The sequence below is a fragment of the Spea bombifrons genome, chromosome 12, assembly GCF_027358695.1.
Source record: "Spea bombifrons isolate aSpeBom1 chromosome 12, aSpeBom1.2.pri, whole genome shotgun sequence".
Taxonomy (NCBI): Eukaryota; Metazoa; Chordata; class Amphibia; order Anura; family Pelobatidae; genus Spea; species Spea bombifrons.
This window is the reverse complement of record NC_071098.1, coordinates 7,632,486-7,655,496: the sequence shown is the minus strand read 5'-3', so window position 1 is coordinate 7,655,496 and position 23,011 is coordinate 7,632,486. Positions and strand designations below refer to the sequence as shown.

The 23,011-nt window shown below is 34.7% G+C and overlaps 1 protein-coding gene across 1 annotated transcript in view; it reads left to right on the top strand.

The window, feature by feature from the left end:
* Positions 1–23,011, top strand: part of PRDM16 (PR/SET domain 16) — a 269,442-nt gene that overhangs the window by 231,240 nt on the left and 15,191 nt on the right. Inside the window, exons 5-12 of the mRNA XM_053452677.1 lie at positions 6,812–6,914; positions 13,161–13,359; positions 15,109–15,256; positions 15,384–15,482; positions 16,893–17,046; positions 17,905–19,315; positions 20,359–20,446; positions 22,691–22,860. Coding sequence (XP_053308652.1) covers positions 6,812–6,914; positions 13,161–13,359; positions 15,109–15,256; positions 15,384–15,482; positions 16,893–17,046; positions 17,905–19,315; positions 20,359–20,446; positions 22,691–22,860 — 2,372 coding nt within the window. The remainder of the gene's footprint in view (positions 1–6,811; positions 6,915–13,160; positions 13,360–15,108; positions 15,257–15,383; positions 15,483–16,892; positions 17,047–17,904; positions 19,316–20,358; positions 20,447–22,690; positions 22,861–23,011) is intronic.

Sequence of the window (23,011 nt, the reverse complement as noted above, 5' to 3'; positions counted from 1 at the left end):
TAATTTTAAAGAAGAACATGTTGTAAGAATTGTTTAGCTACATCAACGTATAATTGAGTCTGAGCATCATAAAATATATCCCTCCATCATGTTTTGGTTCTTAAGTATTGCGTTCATTCTGTTTTGAATGCATCTTAAAAAATGCCAGGATATCGAATTTTTCTGTCGATGTTGTTTATTTTAAAATGTTTTTAAAAATATATTTAAGCAAGGGAAATGTTGTTGTCTCTCTTCTAACAAAAGAAATGAAACGACCATTATTATTATTATTATTAATTATTATTCCTGAATGAGAGCGTGTTTACGTAGGACGCCACTTACTTTGCATACGAGCGTCGGTAATTATTATTCCCACTATAACAACAAACCATAATAATCATTTTCTGGGTTACAAATCCCGATTCGGGAAAGTGGTGTGAAATCACACGGGGCGATTTAGGACATAAATAATCAATTAATAGTAAGGTCTTTGTTTATACAGATGACAGGTGAAACATATAATCTTTAGATAAGAGAATTCTGTTTCCCAGTACGTTTATCATAACAATTGAGTGAGGATATATTATACCAATAAAATCAGCCATTATGCTTCTGCTGACCACAGTTACCTATCCTTTAAACCGTGAAAGTATATAAAACAAACACGTGTATTAGTGATTTATTCTCAAACAGAGGATTCTCCGGGTTTTTTTTTTTTTTTTTAATATTTGCACATCGTTTGCTTGTGTGTATTTAAATCAACCATATAACTGGAGAGTACACACAGCAATAGACCTTGCTCCAACATAAGTATTAAAGAGGTGTACATTTAATTTGTGCCATTAAAATGATTCTTTACCTAATAGACAAAGCAATTTAGGGCTCATATCTGGCCAGTAATGCAAGTTAAAGTAAGCAGAATTAACATGTTCATCATGGTATACAAAAACCAAATAAATACTTTTGTGATATATTTATACCTAATATATATTATATATTATATATTAATATATTAATATATAAATATATTGTCTTATATCAAGTATGTGATAAGAGTTATATATATATATATATATATATATTAAATAGAAATTAAATTTGATGAAAAATTGCACCCTTGAAATAATATTTTATAATGTTTTTTATTTGTTACTTATGGAAGAAATATGTCATTTTATTTTTTATCCAACGTAGTAAATTTTCTTATAAAATTTAAATATGCAGAAATCCATATTGAGGTTTTAGGTTTCCGGTATTTTTTTTTTGTAATAGATAAATCAACAAACCTCTGTATGTTATTAATTGGGTTATTTAGATTTTTTTATTTAAAAATCTGAATTAAAAAAATAAGATGCGTTAGTAAATACATTTTTTTTTATATCAAAGAACATGTGGTATCGCTACTAAATTCTTCTACAAATTTAAAAATTAAACAAATATATGACCAAAAAAAATTAAATCAAATAAGATAAATCTGTTATTCTGAATGTGCTCTCACCCTAGGAATTCCAAGTGTTTTGTTTTTTTTTAAAATCTTTTATAATTGAGTTTTGCTGTTTAAGAAATGTTGCAAGGAGGTGAAAATACATTAAACAAAGAGTAGGGATAAAGAAAATATTTGTCTTTTTCTTTTGTTTAGCTTCCTCTAGGTTGTTTAAAGAACTGTTTTATTAGGTGAGAGTTCTAATAATTAAAAAAAAAAATCAGCATTAAAAGCTGTGCTAGCTGCCGGCTCGTGGATTCGACTGTTTCTGCGCAGTTTTGCGAAAGAACGTCGACTAAAAATATATCAAGAGTTGAAAAACTTGGATGGTGTTTGAGAAGAAGCAAAGGAGGTGGTGGTGGTGGAGGGGGGGGGAGAGAAAAAACTTTGCAGCATGTAGCCTCTGATACAGACATAATGTAGGGAGGGCCTCTGGAGAGATGAGATTAGGGGGAGTGACTGCAGCTTGGATCTCAGACCATTGAGAGAGTCATAATCAGCAAAGAAACCCCACCTCAGGAGATACAGTGATGATGCAAAGGCAGGGATAGTTCAGGGCTATCTTCAGGCCTTGGCGGACACACACATACACACTCTGACACTGTGCTTTTGTGTGTCACTAATGCATGAAGGATGGTGTTTGCTACAAACTCATCTGATACTGGGATAGCAGACTGGAAGGCTCTTAAAACAACTCAGGTCTCTGAGCTGGTGCACCTTACACAAAGGAAAAAGGTTAGATCGTGCTTTTTTTTGTGTGTTTTGTCACTTTTCTACAATGTTGCGCTGTGTTTTGTGTATGATTATTTCTGCTGGTTACAACTTAACAAAAGTTACTTTCACCTTCCAGGATGATCACAAGGGGATCTGCTGCTTTCTGTTAAGAGCAAAGAATCCCCTGTTAACATGATTGTATCTTTTTTTTTATCTTATTGTTAGTATTTTGTAAGTTTGCATATATTTGAGTTGTTTTTTTGGGGGGGGGGAAACGAAGTTGTGTTGGATAACTAGGGGTGAATTACTGCGTTTAGGAGAGAAAGTGGGCTATGAGCAGGTTTCGCTGGTATGGCAGGGTATGGAGGATGTGTGAGGAGAGGGCGCCCCCTTGTGGAGAAAATAATCTGGAATTGTGCAATACCCTTTGAATAATATAGTTTGATATATTGTCAGCAGTTACATTAAATAACAAATCTCCACTTGCGCTGTATCAGAAAATCATACACCTAATAAAGGCCCAAAAACATTTTAACTGTAATGTGCGTATAAATGATTTTGTACGTACTTTGACATAGCAGTTACTTTGGTGAAGCACGTTTTATGTCGTTTTAAATAAATTTAACTCTAATACCCCATAAAAGCCAGGTAAATAATACACAATTCCGCGATTAAGATATTGTTTATGCATTTTCTAAGTAGCCTGTTACAATGAAATATGCTACATTTGGGTTGTTTGAACATTTAGTCCATAAGCAACATAAAATGTAGACTTTAAAATGAAATTGAGTTAAAATGCCTGTATTATATAGATAAACACAAGTTAGGATATTTTGGTAAATATACAAATTGTGGTAAGATTTTAGCAGCCATAATGTGGATTTTTATTTAATTTCCATAGCGATGTATATCAGTTTTAAAAAAGCAGATCAGTAGATGTTGGAATTTGAAGATGAAATTGCTATTTTATTTTTTCTATATGTGGGAAAAAGCCTGAATGTTTTAACTCAATTTGCGTATGTTAATATTTCAATCAATTATTGTTAAATTAAATTATCGGTCAATTATTAATTGTAATATTTATTAAAGGTTGGGTAGCTAGAAAAACAAGCAAAACACCAGTAAATATTATATATATATATATATATATATTACAAAGACAGTTCTAAACAATGACACTTTTAAACATTGATACTGAATATAGACTAAGGATTTATTTAATGTGAAATTACCTTTAAAATGGTCAACACTGAAAATAAAATGATTTAAAATAATATATGTTTAACAATGTACAGGTACTTAATTTTTAACCTGAAAACAAAACAAATTGTTCCAAAAATATAAATTAAAAATAGCTCTGATTGAACTAACTATTACTAATATATAAAATATTATTTACGTGTGAATAATTATATTTAAAATTACATGAATATCCTTTTTTATATAAACTTTAAAAAAATTAAAATTCCGATTTTGCTCTTAATTTAATAACCATGTTTTCCCTATAAATTAGGACATATTTTCTGTACAGCTATATTTTCATACACAATCAACATACCCATTTCTGTATTCTTTTATTCATATTTCCATATCGTCTAAAGAGTAAAATTTCAACCAGCTTTTGTTGTTTGGGGGAGAAAAAATCTCTCGTGAACAAAGATACTTAAAAAAATAAAATATTGTAGCATTCATTTAGAAAAGTTAAATTAATGAATTCATCTTTTTGATTGTCAAGACAGTATAAAGATAACAGCTGGCATATCCTTTATATACAGACATTTTAATTTATATATTTTTGTTATTGAAATTTACTAAGTATATATATATATTCAGACATTTTTCCCAAGCGAAAATAAAATAAAATCTTAATAAAAGGAAAAATGGTTAACAGTATGTGGATTCTGAGGCTCGGCTAATGTTTATGGAAGTTTGCTAACCTTCTGAAAGCCATTAAGTAGGAGCACAGAGCATTATTCACCCTTGTTTAAGGGTTAAAGACTCTTAAGACAACTTTCATTATGTGAGACGCAGCACCGAAAAAGCCATTTAAAAAAAAAAAGTGAAAAAGTCTGAGTCTCTGTGTAGAATTACAGGAGAAAGGAGGATTTCACCTGATGAAATTCGGAGTATTTCCAAGTTGCTGCGACTGTGTAACATTAGTAGAATTTTATGTGACGTAGGCATTATCACCTTGAGCAGTTGATTAATGTCTGGGAATGCCGTTAAAATACGCGTTACACACTTTGACTGTTAAATAAGTCAATCTGATAAGTCGAAAATGCAAAAAAAAAACCCTTTTTTGGCATGTTTTTGGCATGATAGCGTGAGGTCTTTAATTCTCCTTGTATTTCTTTAATCGAATAAGCTTGATATGTTTATAAACTTGAGAAAGCTCTACATAACATTTTTAGAGCAAAGCACATGGATACTAAATTTTATTGATGTTGAGTTTGTTCTTATAACCCAAGGGTCATACAAAGTGAAATTACAAAATCATGTTTCATTTAAAAAAAAAAAAAGGTATTTTGATTCCAGTAGTCTGAGGGCTGGAAACATGTTCGTTTTATTAATCTGCTCATTGTATATGTGGACACACTATAGAATTTGAACCTGCTTGTATTTCATGGGTTAATAATAAAATGCGTAACTTTTCATTTATCAACTACATCCAACATAAGCATGCGCTTGCCATAATTTCGCACCTGACACAGGTGTAAGACAGACCTATGGAATATACATCATTTGGGTGGTTAATTAACCCTTCTGATACCGTGCCATTAAAGGTTTTTAGAGATATTAGCAATTTTAAAGGGAAACAATCATCTCAAATATCAAAGGGGGTAGCAATGTTAGATGTTGATAAGGTTTTAATTTAATTTAATTACAAAGAAAAAAAACAGTAAGCGCTACAAGCCACAATTAATAAATGTCATCGTATTCTGAAATATTAACAATTATGAGGATTTGACCAATCTAAGTGATATTTGAGACTAGCTATTGGAACCTGTGCTAAATCATTATGTCATGATTTAGTTGATAATTTGGTGCTATATGAAACCAAATAGAAAAATGTAATAAAACATAAATGTTCTACTCAATGGTGTTTTTATAAGGGCCCCTAATAATATTATTAATCCTTTGGCCCTACAGAATTTGTCCAAAATCAGAAAAACAGAAAGGATTTGAAAAGAAAATGTTCTTTTTTTTATTGCTAGTACTTGAACCTTTTAAGGTGTGTTTTTAAGCTTAAGTATTTGGAAGGTCGAAGTTAATTTCCTTTAAAGGAAATGGTATTTTTTATTTTTATTTTGCATCGTCACATGTTAAGACGGGGGTAACATGGTCTGGCAAATTTAAAAACAACTGGATTTTATGGGTAAAAAAAAAAAAAATGGCCATTTATAAGCGTCATCTGGATCGGAGTTCATTTGCCACAGTTGTTAGCCACTGAGAAATAGTAGTAAAACTCCAAGGTCTCTTTGAAACACATACTCAGCAATTAAATTTCATCCTCAACATCGGCTTTAAAGAGCCAGATACTATCACAATACTTTTTGTTTTGCTCAAAAGAACTGCATTATACATAATATTGTATTTCGTAAAAAAAATGTAATTCTGTTGACTGTTTTGGCTTGTTTTAACTCATCGTAAATTGTCCAAAGGGCTGAATCTCTTTAGGCACTGGCATCAAAAAAGTTAAAAAAAAAAACAAAAAAAAAAAAAAAAACGACACACTCTTTAGTATCCAGTGTGAAAATGTAACCGGGAAAGATCCATTGGTGTTCTGTGGATATTTCTTTTATGTTAACACCATAGCTGGATTCTTGCCCAAAGTGTAACATTGCCAAAATTCCTTCTCACTAAACATCTCTCTGACTTGTATACCCAACCATTAAAAATTTCAACACTCAATTTTAAGCTATACATATTGCTTTAACCCTTCCAGGGTGCTCCTGCAACGCTGTTACGTTGAAAAGCTTTGCGGTCGTACTCCACTGATATCACCCACGCAAGAACGTGGTCGTTTTAATTGGTCGTTTTTAACCATTCTTTGGTACTGAATGCCATTGTGTTCTGTCGGGAGGCTGGAGCACTTGATTCCTTGTTTCACCATTGATTTGTTTAAACAAAGGGTGAGCGATGTAAAACCCCTTCGCGTCCAGGTTAAAGTCATTTCCATTTGCCCTCTGCGTCGCTTTTATCAATACCGGCAGAAATAGGCTGGTTGCGGGAAGACGGACCTCTCAAATTGTAATTTAATTAACGGTGAAAAAATAAATGACATTTAAATCCCTTTCGACCTGATTATTTGTTATTGTAGTTTTTATTAATAAGGTAAAATTGAGAAACTTGAAAATTTGAAATCACCCAGAACATTACAAAACATTGACAGCCCCCAGCAGCTTAGCAAACGTCCCAAGTTGCTGCCAATATATATATATATATATATATATATACATATATATATTTATATCTATATCTCTATCTATAGATATATCTATATATATATATATGTTAAAGATCAATATGTTATATGAAAATAAATATATAGTATCATTTTAACCTGTTTTTTTTTAATTTTGTCCAAATCTAACGGCTCCCTAATTTGTGTTTCTGTCTCTCTATCCCTTATAGTTGTTCTATAAAGTTATTAAAGACATTGAGCCTGGGGAAGAATTGTTGGTTTATATGAAGGAGGGAAATTTTTCCCAAGAAAACATGCCTCCCAATCTCGACGGTAAGTTTCTGGCATTCCAAAAGCATCTCGGCATAATACCGATAAATAATAAATGACAATTTCTTTTTCTTCTTCTCAAAGAGAACATTCTGAATGTCTATTGATTTGTAGGATTCACGTGTCTGTGTATCTCAAGGAAGGTGCTGAGATGCAGGTGTGAACGCTTTGCACATTGAATAACAAATGTATTATAGATTAATCACCGCTAATTGTTTGGGTATTATGCTGTTTCATCGTTGTGTTTATCATAAACAAATAAGGCAGCCTATGAGTAATAATAAGGCATATTTGCATTATAGCGATATGTGTTACGGCTAGACTCTCCGAGTAAAAGAGTCCTACAAGACTTTGTGCAAAAAAAATATCTTTCTCAGATGAAAAAAGTACATCTTTATAATTATTATTATTTGTTTTTTATTAACCCAACCGTCAGCTGGCCAACCACATAATTGCCCAAGAGGGATATCACTACCCATTGTTTTATTATGGTCGGGCACTTGTGTGAAATACCAGAAATGTTTTCATGTACGTCTAGAGAAATAATCAGCCGAAGGCCTCTTCAGGACCCATTTAGTGCCCTGCCATACTGAATTCAAGGGTATTTAATGAAGGGAATTAACTAGGGTTTCCAGAACTATTGGGTCTGCAAAGATAGCAAAACCCACGCAAAATCCCAAATTACCTGCTGGTGCTCACGTTTAGTAGATAAGACGGTCTCAGGTTGTACAAGAGCCAGCTGTGTCCAAAACGTGTGCTCACCTCGGGACACAGCCGGACATCAGCTTGTGCACTAAGGACCAGACACAAGATTGTAGACAGAAGGACATCACCACCTTTGTGGTCCACCATCAGTGACAGGAAACTGTTCCCATTGGAATCAATGGGAGTTCTTTCTGCACACGAGGACAGGGGGCTTTGTTAGACTCCCTTGAACTCATGTACGATCTAGTCTAAAGTTGGCTGCCGGCAAGTAGGAAATGTGTTTGGACACATCTTCTACAAGGCAAGGAACTGGGGTAGGGAAAACATTAACGCTACTTTAAAGCATCAGGTTGTATAGCACGTTCACTCTACCCAAGAACCTACTGTATATGATGAATTAAAAAACAGCATTTTTCGTGGCAGTTAAGTCCGTTACACTGACAATGTACTATAATAAGATGCGGTAAGACCACAAAAATATGGTGGAAAAGCCATAATCCTGTATGTGTATATAACAGGAACGCACTTAAAGGTATCCCTGGGTTAAAAAAAAACTTTGGACACCATGCATTAAGTGATTCTCATGAACTGGCCAGACCCAGTTACGTCACATTCCCAGTGGCTTTTAGATGCACTCTAGAACGTCGGTGGGTCAGCCTGTTGGATCTCAGTGCTTCATCATGAAGAACGGATCATACAGTGGATAAGAATGGGGGGGCTAGGGTTCAGACTTCTAGAGCTCTTATCCATGTCTGCTGTTCAGCAGTGGTGTTCTCTAGAAAGGTTATATGACATCATATCGGATAAAAAAAACTGATATAAGTCTATGTGCTAAATATACACCACTGGTACAGAAAAGAAAAACAACAAAAGGGTAACCTGTTTTAGAATAAATACAGTTTCACTTCGAGTTTTAGAGCACTTCTTAACCCATAAAGCCATCCTCTCCCTGATTGGCATGTATTTTGTATCCTTTCAAATACAACTATTAAATCAACTCAGTGAAAACATGGAGCCAAAATAATCCAAAAATATGATGATATATGTTATCCCTATAAATTACATTTTAAATGCAGGAAAGGCTGATGTCTAATTTAATTTTTTAGTGGATTCTTGTGTAAATCTGAAGGCTTCCAGACGTTCGCTAAACTGACTAGTGGACTGGAATGTTCAGGGATTCGTGGCTATCATAGGATGGCGCCAGTGAAAATGCAGTAGCTATTGTGTACTTGAACATCGTCCTTCTCAGTTATTCCTCACCCTGTTTAGAATTCAAACTAACAACACTATTAAAAAAAAACATGGCGATCAGGAACTATCACTAGGAAAGTTCTTAAAAAAGAAAAATAACAGATTAAAAATAAGGCAAAATACATTTAATCATCCATAATACATCCATCAGTGTAATATCCATGGCATACACACTACTTCATAGCATTTTTAAAATTATTTATTATATATTTTATATCCCTAGACTGTTGCTACAATGATACACTTGGCAAGTCCATTCTGACTTATTTAGTTTACATTTGGATAGGTCATTTGTACCATTGGTGGTAATAGATGAATTACATAGGTTGAACCATCACTGAAGTATCATTTATATTGTTTTGATGTTTATTGCTGCATTGTTTATAGCCCATAATTATTTTGATTGCGGTTCATGTATAATTACTTCCCAATGGGTTATCTGGTTTGTTTTGTCCAGTTGGACACTCTACTGTCACTACAAGTGTGATTCTTTTATAGCGTAATTAAATGTCATCTACCCTACACTAGACAAGTCCATGGGTAGGTTGAGGTGTGTGCAGGACCCTTTCTGGATAGGTACATTTTGTTTTTCCAGTGTTATATTGGGTACAGTGTGATAGATATGTCAATGCAAGCTTCTGTAGACTTCGAAAAAACATGGCCACCTTAAGAAGCACAACTAGGAAGACCTATAGTAGTATGTTATTACTATCAGGGAGAATATAGTAGTATAAGGCGGATGCTAGAAAAACAGAAATACCATGTGATTGTAGAGCTTAACTTACTGTCTAAAACAACTTCAGCAACCTGAACCTTGTCACCAAACCATATTCTTTTTGGTGGATCCCACCGGAAAACAATTGAATCAATTCCACCATCTTTCAGTTTTCTAAATCTGTCTCTAAGCAGTCTCTCCCGAGTCCTGCACTTGTTATTAATGGAAAAGAAAGCAGAGTAATAGTAACAATAAGCTGCGGAACTCTTTCAAAAACTATCACAACTTACAGCTCTTTACTTCTTGGTGTAAACATGTTTTTGGTCCACATTTCCACTTTAAAGATAGACCAAAGTTTAAAGTTGGACCAGCCACCATAGAAATCAATAAGCGCCTGTTGCTACAGTTTTGTGCTAGAGAAACATAGTTTGATGGCAGATAAGAACCGTTTGGCCCATCCAGTCTGCCCGGATAATCTTACCTATAATTTCTCCGGTTTAAGTTGATAAATGTGGCCTAATAGGGGTTTTAAAAAAAATCAGGTAGATTTTGAGCACTTGATAATGTTCAACGTGAAAAATAAAAAAAATTGCTCTGCTGTTTCTATCAGCTGTGAGATTTTAACGTAATTTCTGTCTAATGGCAGACGTATTGTTCAAAACGCTGTAAATGGACAAAAATGACAGTCCTTAATGGATAATGTGAATATACCGAGCAAAACCAACTTCAGAGGTCTCTTCTCTGACCGTACACTATCAATTTAGAAGTAAAATAGAGAATTACCAAGGACCAGTGGCTCGGTATGCTGTAATTTACTGTTGTTTAGGAGTCTTATTCTGACTCCATTTGTATCTAATAACTAGAAATTTAAAATTCGGTGCGATAGATATTGCTTTGATAACATTTGCAGCCGAAATACAAAAAAAAAATATATATATATTTTAGGTTTACATAAAAACTTTAAGAATCTCTCTCTTCCAACCTTCTCTATGAGAAAACGCATGGCTAATTTTCACCTAGAGTAAACGTGCTGGGGACAAAATAATTCCATATCAAACATATTGCTTATATATATATATATATATATATATATATATATATATATATATATATGTATATATACGGCTCAAATAAATACTTCCGCACTCAGTTAAACTCTGAATTGCACAAGAAAAAGAAAATGCAAAAATGTTCTGCATAAGGGTAATTATCGTAAAAATCTTTTATGCCAACCCCAGCCAAATGCACTAGACCCCTTATCGCTGCTGGAATTTCGAGAAGGGCTCTTGAACTCCTTTGAGACTTTATTCTGGTAGATTAGCATGTAGATGCCACATAATTGCCTTCCCCTCGGTTTTTCTGAAACCTATTAGAAGCTGATTTATTTTTTTTTCTGTTACATTCCACCATTGTCCTGAGTGTTACTGATGGAACTTTAGATAGTAGGGTAGCGGTAATAGATTTTGCAAACAAGATAGACTTCTTGCAGTATTTTTTTTTTCTTTCCAGGCAGATATTTAAGGAGTAACCTGCTTCCTTTTGGTCTAGAATTTACATTGAATTTCAAAGACAAATTTTCTTGAAAGGACTTAGGCACCATAAAATGTATTTTAACTGCAGGTAACCTAGTAACATAGAATTTGAGAGGTGCATTTTTCCTGCATCATTTTAATCTCTAACCCTTAATCTCGCTTTATGGAAGTAGGTACAATTAGTTGATTCAGTTAATGGAACTTAATTCCGGTTGGTTTCTAAGGTTCGCGTAGTAAATGCATCGGAAGACGCATTTCATACTTAAAGTACTGGTTTTCATTCAACAGCAACTAAAACGTGATTTTTTTTTTTTTTACATTTTTTTTTTGTTCTATGTGATGCTTTATTTATTTTTATTTTTTTGGATTTTTTTTTTTTAATTCTGTAATTTATTAAATATAATAAATACACGTCTAATGGATTTATTTATTTATTTACTTCTTTTTACTGTGTGAAGTGTTTAAATCTTTATATTTATCCCAGCCGTTTGTTGGAAAACAATGCAAAAAAAAAAAAAAAAGCAAAAAATAGTATTGACCCTATTGACCGATTAATAATAAAAAGGTTGAAGATGAATGAACATTGAAAAAAAATGAAGGCACAGAGCTTGTCTGTACAAATTAAAAATCTGTTGTGAATAGTTATTACTTGCACAATAGACATGGTTCCTGGCTTCTTAGTTTAATTCAAGTGATCACCTAAGGGACGGAATTCCCATTATTGTGAATTTTGTTGGGATATCCTGTTGGGAAGTAATAATGGATAGACAAAAGGAACTGCTGATACGTCTTTCCTTATAAGCTTTTGTTAATAGATTAATCAAGTTTGGTTCCCTTTGTGCAGAGTTAGATTTTTCATAAAGATAGTTAAACATTTTTTTGTAAGTAGTATTAAAATCAGATAAAATTAGCTTATATATATATATATATATATATATATATATATAATACACACACAAGGAAACCTAGAACATTGCTGGTTCTATGAGAAGAGAACAGCCAAAAGACATGTTCCATTGGTTTCCGTAGCTTCTCTAGAACTTTGAATGAGAATTTCTCCCGTTTTGCCCTAATACATATTTTAGCTTACTGCTATATATATTTTTTTTAATTATTACAGATTTTTTTCACATATTTTTCATACTAAACAGAAATTGGCATTATTGCCTAAATGCTATTTTTGCACTATCCATAATGTTAATTTTTAATTAATGTGTTCGAGCGTCGGTCGTGAATGTATCACTCTCCCATAATTCTGTATCCCGAGGCCACAGGAATCAAACACGCCAGTTAAGTACGAGGCTGTTAGGAATGGAGCGAGATGCCGAAATTGTTGTATCACAACCTTCCGAGTGCCAGCATCGCATGGCAGTCTTGCCAGGGTCAATAAATCCACACCAAAAAGCTTAATTACTGTCTACCTTGGGAGTTAATGAACCCTGCTACATGGGGAAAGTTTGCTCTAAGTTGTTTGCATAGGAATGAAAGTTTAATTGCGGAAAGATGTTTTGAGTGCGGAGTAGCTAAGTAGCTTAAGAAGCTTCTGTTCGCTAAATTGCTGGGTGGGAGATCGGAGGACAGTCTCCTCACTCTTACAGAACCCGTACTTTTTGAAATATTTACAGCTCGGAGCAGATTGTTTAACTTGGCACCTTGGTCAGGATGCCGTGTCGTAAACTTAATAGCAGCTGCCCTTTTTTAAAATTTATTTGACCCTGACGATAATGATGTATTATGTAGCGTGAAGTTATTAATGTTTTATCTCTATACCATCGCCTTATTATCCTGTTAGTGACCGTCTTCCGCTCTCCACTCTATACAACTGGCATACACTGTGTTTGAGACTTCTAAAACAACCTATATGTCTTTAAACAAGAAAAGAATGTTTTTAAAGGTCCTGATCATCTATTTCTCAGTAGAGACGGTAACAAAAAAATACTACTTATTTATCTTTTGTATGTAGAGTATTATACTATGCCCCCCATCTTCACTCAGTCAATGGGATTCTCATGTTGGCTTATGTTGTTTTTTTATTTTTATTTTTAGAGGAACACACATTCCGCTGTGAGGACTGCGATGAACTCTTTCAGTCCAAGCTGGATTTGAGACGGCACCAGAAATATGCTTGCAACACCGTCAACCACATCTACGAATCTCTCAGCGAAGAGATCAAGCAAGAAGGCTTTGACAACGAACAAGTGTATGAGTGTAAAGACTGCGAGCGTCTATTTCCCAATAAGTATAGGTAAGTAAACAGCCAGTGATTTCCTGTATATGTATGGATCAAAACCTGGGCAGAACTACAGACGCAACGACTAGGGCACCTAATTAAGCTTTCTGGCTCTGCAAGGGTTAATACTGATTATAAGATGCTCTTTATCTATGCTAAGCATATAACAATGGTCCAAACCACAGCTTCAGAGTGAGAAACTAAAAAAGGAACATTAAAATATGTCATTAACGGGTTTTTAATGGTTTGAGTATTTTAGGATCACTTTTAATAATAGATGGAAGCCTAACTTTTTTATGAAAGGTTTGTTCTCTCGCAGTTTTTCATGAACAAGTATATGTTTCAGAGTATTCTTTTAAACCTAGAACATTAGTCAAGGGCAATTTTATCCCCTTCAAACTGTTGTGCATCACTGATCACTTAGTTTGCTATGAAAATGTTATTGCAAACATTTGAAAATCAGCAAATCCTTGGCAGGATAATACCTGGGCTCCAAGACCTCTTGAGTGTGACTGAATTTGTTTATTTTAATCAGATTTTTTTACATGCTCGTGAAGTTATTCAATACTTTCAAGCAGTACATTTTCCCCTGGATAATGGACAAACAGTGTCACTACGGAACTGCGCATTGGCTGTTCATTATTATTATATTGGCAGAAAAATAACACACCCACAAAACCTTCTCTTTGACCATTCATAGCCCTGGAGCTTTCGATAACAAAGAATTAACAGAAAAAATATCCCAAGTTATCCCTTTATAGTGTAATTGCTTCCTTCATGAGCCTAGAATTCAGATGGAACACTCTAGATACCCAACCCCATCTTGTTAAATCCATGTTCCATGGTTTTAAGTAACTTTGGATCCATGCTTGGGTTTGGAATGTGTTTTATACCAAACATAGGCAAAATCTTCTTATTTGTTGTCAAACCCTCTTTGGTTATCTGTTTGTAACCGGTATTTACTTGGAAAATCCATCTATTCTGAAAAGTGTATTGTCTAAAACAATGATCTCAACCCAATCGCTTTTGTCTAGGTTGTAAAATCTACGGATTAGGTGTCCATGTAGAGAATACCTTTGGCTCTGCTAATCTCTCTTATACCGTTGTCTGCATTTGCTTTTCTTATAAACATACCGAATCCTTGCTATATAATTATTCTTATCGCTACCATAGTCTCAATTGCCATTCCTAACCTATAGAGTCTATGTCGAAGGACACATCATAAGTGGGGCTGGGGAAAAAAGAAGCTTCTGAGCTCCTACTCAATGAGGTCCTGGCATTCCTGTCTGTATCAACATGCAATAAGTCACTGTGAATAGATTTGATTCTTCTTCCTTAATTACCCTTTTCTGTCTCAAACCCACTTGACATCTTGACCCTTTGTGTGGAGTTCAGATTATATTATTTATTTTGCTGTAGGAGACTACTCAGTCCCATCTGATTCCGTTTTTTAAGGGTAGGAAAGCAAACTTTCTGGTTTAATGGACAGAAACAGCCGTCGATTGCATACGTATGGTATTGGCTTGTAAGTGCTGATGAATATTTTGCTGCGTATGTGCAATAACGTTGACACCATTTTCAATAAGTCTCTGTTGCAAATCGGGTACCTCTCGACTTTGATTGCCTCTAGAAACACGTTTTCTCATATTTTGAACGATTTCCCATATAATAGCAGCTCACATTGATCTCGAAAGATGTAGCCGTCATCGGTGTGTATTATATTTGTCCTCTTCTTTCCTGTGGCAAACCTGTCCTGCTTTACAGTTTGGAACAGCATATGATCATTCACACAGAAGAGCGTGAATACAAATGTGATCAATGCCCCAAGGCCTTCAACTGGAAATCGAACCTTATTCGCCACCAGATGTCGCATGATAGCGGAAAGCGGTTCGAGTGTGAAAATTGCGTAAAGGTACTGTGGCCAATTTTTACATTTCTGTAATAATTCTAACTTTCTTTTTTATCTTTGTGATATCCATCAACATATGAACGGAGGTTCACACTTAGAATGATTTCTATCTTACGTATGTCCTTTGCAGAACGAGTCGTGGTTGCCCTGTGATCTCCATCCCAGATTACCCATATATTTGAACTGCAGCAACAACACTGAAGCGGAACCTCACACACCTAAAGTAGACGTCAGTGTTATGACATAGTTATATTTATTGTAGTATCACACACGGTTACAAGCACGGCATTTCAGGAAGCAGTGCTCCCTTGCAGACGCGAGAATAAGCAGCACTGCTCTCAGAAATATTGTGACTATGTACTTTAGGTGTGTGCTTTATATATCATGAAACGTAATATTGAAAAGTCTGTTAAAGGGAAACTATCGCTAAAACATGAATTACTCTTGGTAACATTCACAAATATATACGGAAGGATGCCCTTATGCTGCCCTTATGCTGCTTAGGGCGGCCATTTTATTTATAAGCATCACTTCCTGCTTTAGCTTACAGCAGCTTCCTGTTCTAGTTGGGAATTAGATTTCTCAGCATGCTGAAAAGGAGGATTTTAATTTCATGTATGTTTGTGAAAGTTACTGTATGTTTGGTTTTTTTATCACGGGCAGCTTCCAGTTTAGCTCTAGTTTTCCTTTAAACAGTTTAAAGGTTTCCATTTTCTCAGTGTTAAAATAATTACATGCTAAACCGACATGCTTTGTGGCAACCACGATGCATCAAATGTGAATATAGAGTTAAATAAATCAAGTTTTGTCCCAAAATGTAGTCCAAATCTTATGATATATAGCTTGTTATCTGTAGATTCCACTGATAGTTAATGTAATGAATGAGCTTCTCGTAAACCCCTTTTATGAACTTGAAACACTGAGTTTAAAAATTATTAAAATTTTATTAAAATAACACAATTTAATAATATTATTTGGAATATGGGACTACAATGCAGAACAGCTGCTGTATACGAAATTAAATTCTATATATTATTTTTAATTTTGTATGTTTTTGCACATATAGTATTGTTGTCACTTGTGTAATTAATTTTAGTTTAACTTGTGTTTATTGAAAACCAATATATAATAATTAATTTAAATTTAAATTGGCTCAAGATATAATAAAAAAAAATAATATTAATCCGCTGTTATTTTGGAAATTAATAATTTTGGGCTCAGTCCCAAACTGTAGGATTATAGATATTTTCCTGGTCACCTTTTTAACGCCTCTTGATGAATCTAGACCCAACGTCTTACTTGTTGTAGACATAGTTAAAAAGATTCTTAATTAAACAGTATTGTGAATATAAACAACAATAAAAAAAATAGTATTTTGGGTTCTGTGTCTTATTTGATGTCTCAACCCGCAAGTGTAGTCTCCCAATGAAGAATAATTAGTAGCCTGTTGTGTCACGCAAGCGGTGGAGCAAACCACATGGATAAATTCCTTTTCTATCCGCCATCTTATTTGCCAATGCAAAATCTGTTTTTTTTTTAATGACTTATATTAACGTAAACACCGAAGCATGTTTTAGGAGTTTGGATACATTTAACATTCTCGTGGTTTTATAAACTTTTGTTTTTGATCTTCACGCAGGTATTTACTGACCCCAGCAACCTCCAGCGTCATATCCGTTCCCAGCATGTCGGAGCACGGGCGCATGCTTGTCCTGACTGTGGCAAGACCTTTGCCACCTCCTCGGGACTTAAGCAACACAAGCACATTCATAGCACTGTTAAACCTTTCATATGTAAGTTATCTTGCTCGTAACAAGTTAAATTGTTTATCCTGGTTAGACCCTGTCCGTTCCTCTCATCGACCCTACTGCGTAAGATACGCAGTAAAGCTACCAGTACAATTATGGCACAGCTGCGGGATAATTGTGGGGCAGAACTTTTTATCTGAAATTATTTCATCTCAGAAACTACAGAGAAATAATTTCTTTTAGTTGACAAACATGGACCAATCACGTTCCTCTGAGTTTTCCCAATCGGTTATGTGAAAAAAATATATAAATACATATAAAACGTTATTCTATTTTTAAAAGTCAGCTCCGTATGAAACAGGGATTCATTCTTTTAATTTAACTCACTGACCCAATGTCCAGTACCTTTTCAAAGCATTCTTAATAAAAATAGACTTTATTTTGTATCAAGCCAAAAAGTACTTTTTCTATCTGTTTATTTATTTGGCCTGAATAATAAATAAATAATAAATACTTTAAATAAACTTTGCCCATGGGTTATGATTATATGTAGTCATTCTTTCCCCCAATTTTTTTAGTAAATAAATACGTCTTATATATATATGCAGTCCTTAAACAAATGTTATATTTATACAAATATTTATATATATTATATATATTTATTATATATGAAATATTTATTAAATATATATATTATGTAAAACAGCTCATGCTTTAATAACATTAGTTCTACTTCCACGTGTCTTCCTTTTATTTGCACGCGTGACCCTGTCTTTGATGTAAATGAATTTTAGTTTAGATATAATATTCCTTTTTTGGTGTCAAAAAGGGGGTATGCCGCCAATTGCTCTATTTACTTTTTATTATATATTGTTTTTGTTTTTGTTTCTGTTGGTATTCCAGGTGAGGTCTGCCATAAATCGTACACACAGTTCTCTAACCTGTGCCGCCATAAACGGATGCACGCAGACTGCCGCACGCAGATTAAATGCAAAGACTGCGGACAGATGTTCAGCACTACCTCCTCTCTAAACAAACACCGACGCTTCTGTGAAGGAAAAAATCATTACAACCCGGGAGGGTTATTTTCTACTGGTCTACCCTTGACACCAAGTTCATTGATGGACAAGTCCAAGCCTTCACCAAATCTAAATCACTCTAGCCTTGCTTTTAATGATTATTTTCCTTCAAGGGCACATCCAGGTAGCTTAACTTTTTCCCCGGCTCCACCACCTTTTCCGACCCTGGCACCTGGATTTCCAGGAATTTTTCCTCCATCTTTATACCCTAGGCCTCCAATGTTACCTCCTTCTCCACTACTCAAGAGCCCTATGAATCATACACGAGAAGCAAAGCTTCCCAGCCCTATGGGGAATCCTCCGCTTTCCTTAATGTCCTCACTGAGCAACACCAACAACAACCAGCAGGTTTCATTGCAGGAAAAGTTTGAAAACAGTATGGAGAATTCATACATGAACAAACATAAATCCAGGAGCAGTGACCTATCTGATGGTAGCGACTTTGAAGATGTTAACACCACCTCCGGAACAGATCTGGATACCAGCACTGGTAGCGGCTCAGATCTAGACAGCGATGCAGATAGTGAAAGGGACAAGAACAAAGAAAAAAGCAAACCGGTCGAAAGCAAACCAGATATTGTCAGTAGTTCGGTATCTAGCAGCTCGAATAATAACATTGGAGAGCGACCATTTTTCTATTCTCAACATTCCTTCTTTCCTCCACCAGAAGAACAGTTACTTCCAACAATGGGAGCAGCCAATGACTCTATTAAGGCTATTGCATCTATAGCTGAGAAATACTTTGGGCCTGGGTTTATGGGGATGCAGGAAAAAAAAATGGGTTCACTCCCCTACCACTCCATGTTCCCTTTCCAATTCCTTCCCAATTTTCCCCATTCGTTGTACCCAGCTTTTACCGAAAGGACAATGAATCATAACCTTCTGGTGAAAGCAGAACCAAAGTCACCCAGAGACCTTCAGAAAGTCGGTAGCACTAGTTCAGAATCACCATTTGATCTCACCACCAAGCCTAAAGAGATTAAGCCCACCTTAATGCCACCTAAGGTTTTGGCATCACAGACCTCAGGGGAGGAACAGCCTCTGGATCTTAGTATTGGTAACAGAAGTAGAGCCATTCAGAATGGAACGAGGGAGGCTCGGAAAAACCATATATATGGTGATAGGAAACTGGTGGCAGGTGACATGCTTTCAAAAATGTCTCAATCGCCGCTTCCGCAGCAGCCCCCTCTTCACTACGCAAAACCTTCACCCTTTTTCATGGATCCTATATACAGGTATTAACATACATTAACTTTTTGAAATGTTACAGTAGTAAAGTAAAGGCGGGAGTGCGTTTTATTTCCATGTGACACATGTTTAAAAATAATAGAGTAATGATTGTTCTTGGAAGGGTGTTCCAATTATGCAACTATCTTGAGATTCCCTGTCCCTTCCAGCATATGGAAAGGAAGTTAACTCATTGATATACAGGAAATGTTCTCATCCAAGTGCATTAGTAACATAAGACAACCGTTGGTTTGTCCCTTTTCTAAGCCATCTACATGAGTGATTATTAAACTGCATTGCAAATCACACACAGACCCGGATACTTTTTTAGGGGACCAACATACATGGTGTAAGAGGTTGATTCACATTAGCCTATTAGCCTTCCAGACATTTAATAAACATCTGAAGAAGGGTCTTTGGAGATCTTGAAAGTTTATATTTTTTTAACCCTGTAAATGCTTAAATGCTTAAAAAAAACAAATAAGACTTTTACAAAAATTCGGAGAGAGAAATAGAATGTTTTTGAATGCGTCCAAGCAAGGGTTCTAGAAAATGAATGATCGTGTAGAACGTGTATAAAGTAACCAGTGGAAACCTTTTGGTATAATTAGTTTTTGCAGTTATTTGAATAAATAGAATGAAACGGCGTCATTCAGTTTGAAAATGTTTAAGGAAATGTTTAATTTAGTAACTAATTAATGATAACGTGTTGACAAAAGCTGTGATTAGAAACTCTGCTTGTATGTTGCAGAAGAAGTCTATGAACAGCATTCCACGTTTTGTTTTATATATATACAATCTGCTCTTTTTGGACAAAAATGAACAGGAGAAAACAGTTTATATAGTATAAATTAATCTATGCTTCTTACTGATGTATTCTATCACGATGTTTTGTAGTCTGTTTTGTTAGTACAAGAGTCAAATGCTTTTGAATGGATTGTACAGCAATATTTGTTTTCCAAGTATGTTACCCTTCTGAATGGAAAGTACAGCGTTTTTGGCTTTTCCTTTTTTTTCACAAGTGTACGTAACCCTCTATGTTGTTGTCCAGCAGGGTGGAAAAACGGAAAGTGACAGATCCTGTTGAAACAATGAAGGAAAAGTACCTAAGACCTTCACCTTTACTCTTTCATCCCCAGGTAAGGCTTTTCTACTTTCAATTAAAGTTATGTGGGGGTGTGATGGGTATTGCTCATATCATTCTTTTTGTCAAACTATTTAGTAGGGTGTTATTATATATATATATATATATATATATATATATATATATATATATATATATTTATTATTATTATTTGTATTTTTATTTTTATTATTCTTTTTATTGTATTGTGTGTTTAATATACTAAAGTAGAACTACAGTTAATTATACTTCAAATTAATATTTTGGAGCTTTTAAGTGGAATGTTATTCCCACCTATGGAATATTAGCTCATTTCACTGCTATACATAGAACCCCCTCATTGTTTTAGATTACCACAAAAGTTTAGTTAATAACTTCCACTGATTTTCCTTCTAGATGACTGGATAATGGCATCAGGCCCGCCAGGAACATCCTGTGTTTGTCTGGTTTAGAATAGTAGAGAGATCTATTTGTAAAGGATCTGATATCACAGAGAAGTTAATAGCAGCAGACTGGCTTCAGGAAGAGTCTGAGGTCTTTTTAATGCCCATAGAGCAAACCCAACACTACAGTGCCACTTTTAAAGGCAGCGGGCAATTTCTGTCGGGGCAAACAAGGGCAAACAAGCGGAAAAATACAGATCTATCAAATAAAAGGGATCATTTTCTTTAATTAACAGAGATGTATCATGGAGATGGCGTTGGCAACATCTGAAATTAAACCTTTTTCTTTGGTAGATGGGGGAAGTATTTTAAACGCGCACTTGCTCTTTAGACTGATTTTATGCGCACAAAAATTGCTTCCCCCAGTATGTTAAAAGAAGAGGTGTGATTTAACGTTAAACTTTTATTTAATATAATGTGAATACTGCAAAGGTTGTATAAAATAATAGGGTTTTTTTTTTTACTCCATGACATAATAATTTTGACAGAATTCTCGGTTTTCTCTTTTTTTGTGCTTAGAAAGGCTTTGAAATTGATGCCAAAGCTATGTAAGAATGTATTAACGCAATGGGCTGTTGCATCCAAGAAAATAAGTTTTCAATCAATGTTATTCTCATGAGAAATAATATCTGAGCCATGTTTTTGTAGACCATAAAATATAAAATATTATATTTACTACCCCCTACTGGTCTATTGGGGATATAGCAGGAATTGAAGTATAACTGTACTTTGAACTTCTAAAGCTTGTAGGTAACTTATTTATTTTCTTTATTCCTCCTATTTTTTTTTTATCTTACCCCTCCCATTGCATAATGACCTAGAAACGGTCACTTGGGGTTAAATCAATAAATGTATTTCAATAAAAAAATTTCTATTCGGGTCGTAGGCCTGTAAGCTTTTTTCAATGCAAATTCATTGACTTAAACCCTTTTAATAGTTAATTACTATATTTAAAAGGGGAGTTTTATGAACAGCTGCCAGCCTGCTACAATTTATATTTGGTAATTACAACAGCTTTTTAATAATAATATCTGTTAAAACAATGTCTTGGCTGCAGCTCTCCCTGGAGTCTGGTTTAATGTATTGTAAACGTGCAAAAGGTCAGCCCTAACTGTACAATAGAGCATCTAGTATTTGATGTATGGTTTCCTCTTATTTTCCGCTTGTTCAATATGTTCTGACTCCCTTCTTGGCGCCCATTCAAATTCTGTCTTTTTTTTTCTCCCAGTCTCTCCCCAACGCAATATAATCTGTGAAAATCTACTTCAGTTTACAGCTAGCTATAACAGCAGAGGCTGCTTTATCACGAGTGCTGCCAGATACTGACCTTGTTATTAATCTCCTTATTGAAGTGGTTTGATACATGATTAGGAGCCATCGTTTATGGAGGCACAGAAGCAACTGAGACATTTTATTTGTAGCTCAATAGAATTTCTAGAATGTAAGCTCCTTTGGTCAGTGTCCTCCTTATCTTCGGTCTTTTAAGTCCACATTCTTATATGATGCACTACTTGTTATGGTTTGCTTGTCCATTGTAAGACCCTGCGAAACAAGATGGCGCCATATAAATCAGTAAATAATAGTTGGGGCTACTTTGGACCAGGCGACCTATAACCATGATCTCAGTCCAGTTTATTGGTACATTTGGTTCCACAGATAGAATGTTCTCCTCATTCTAAAGGCCATCAATTAACAATGAAGCATGTGTGTTCTTTGGACTAGATATCATGTTCATCAAGGAGCTTCTGCTAATGAGGTCTTAGTATTACTACATATGCACGTATTTATTATTTTATATATTTTATTGATTTTTCTAGATGTCAGCCATTGAAACCATGACAGAGAAGTTGGAAAGCTTTGCTAACTTGAAGGCAGACACGGGAAGTTCTTTACAACCTCTCCCACACCACCCGTTTAACTTTCGCTCCCCACCACCGTCTCTATCAGATTCCATCTTAAGAAAAGGAAAGGAACGTTACACCTGCAGGTAAATCTCAATGGCGAGCCATACTCCTTGGCATTAAAAATATTAAAATGGGAAAAGTCACCTTGTTATAAGTGGTCTTCAACAAATGTTCAGTTGCAAATGCCTGAGTTGGAAATAAAGTGTATTTTGCTTTATTTTGTGACTTTTGTGC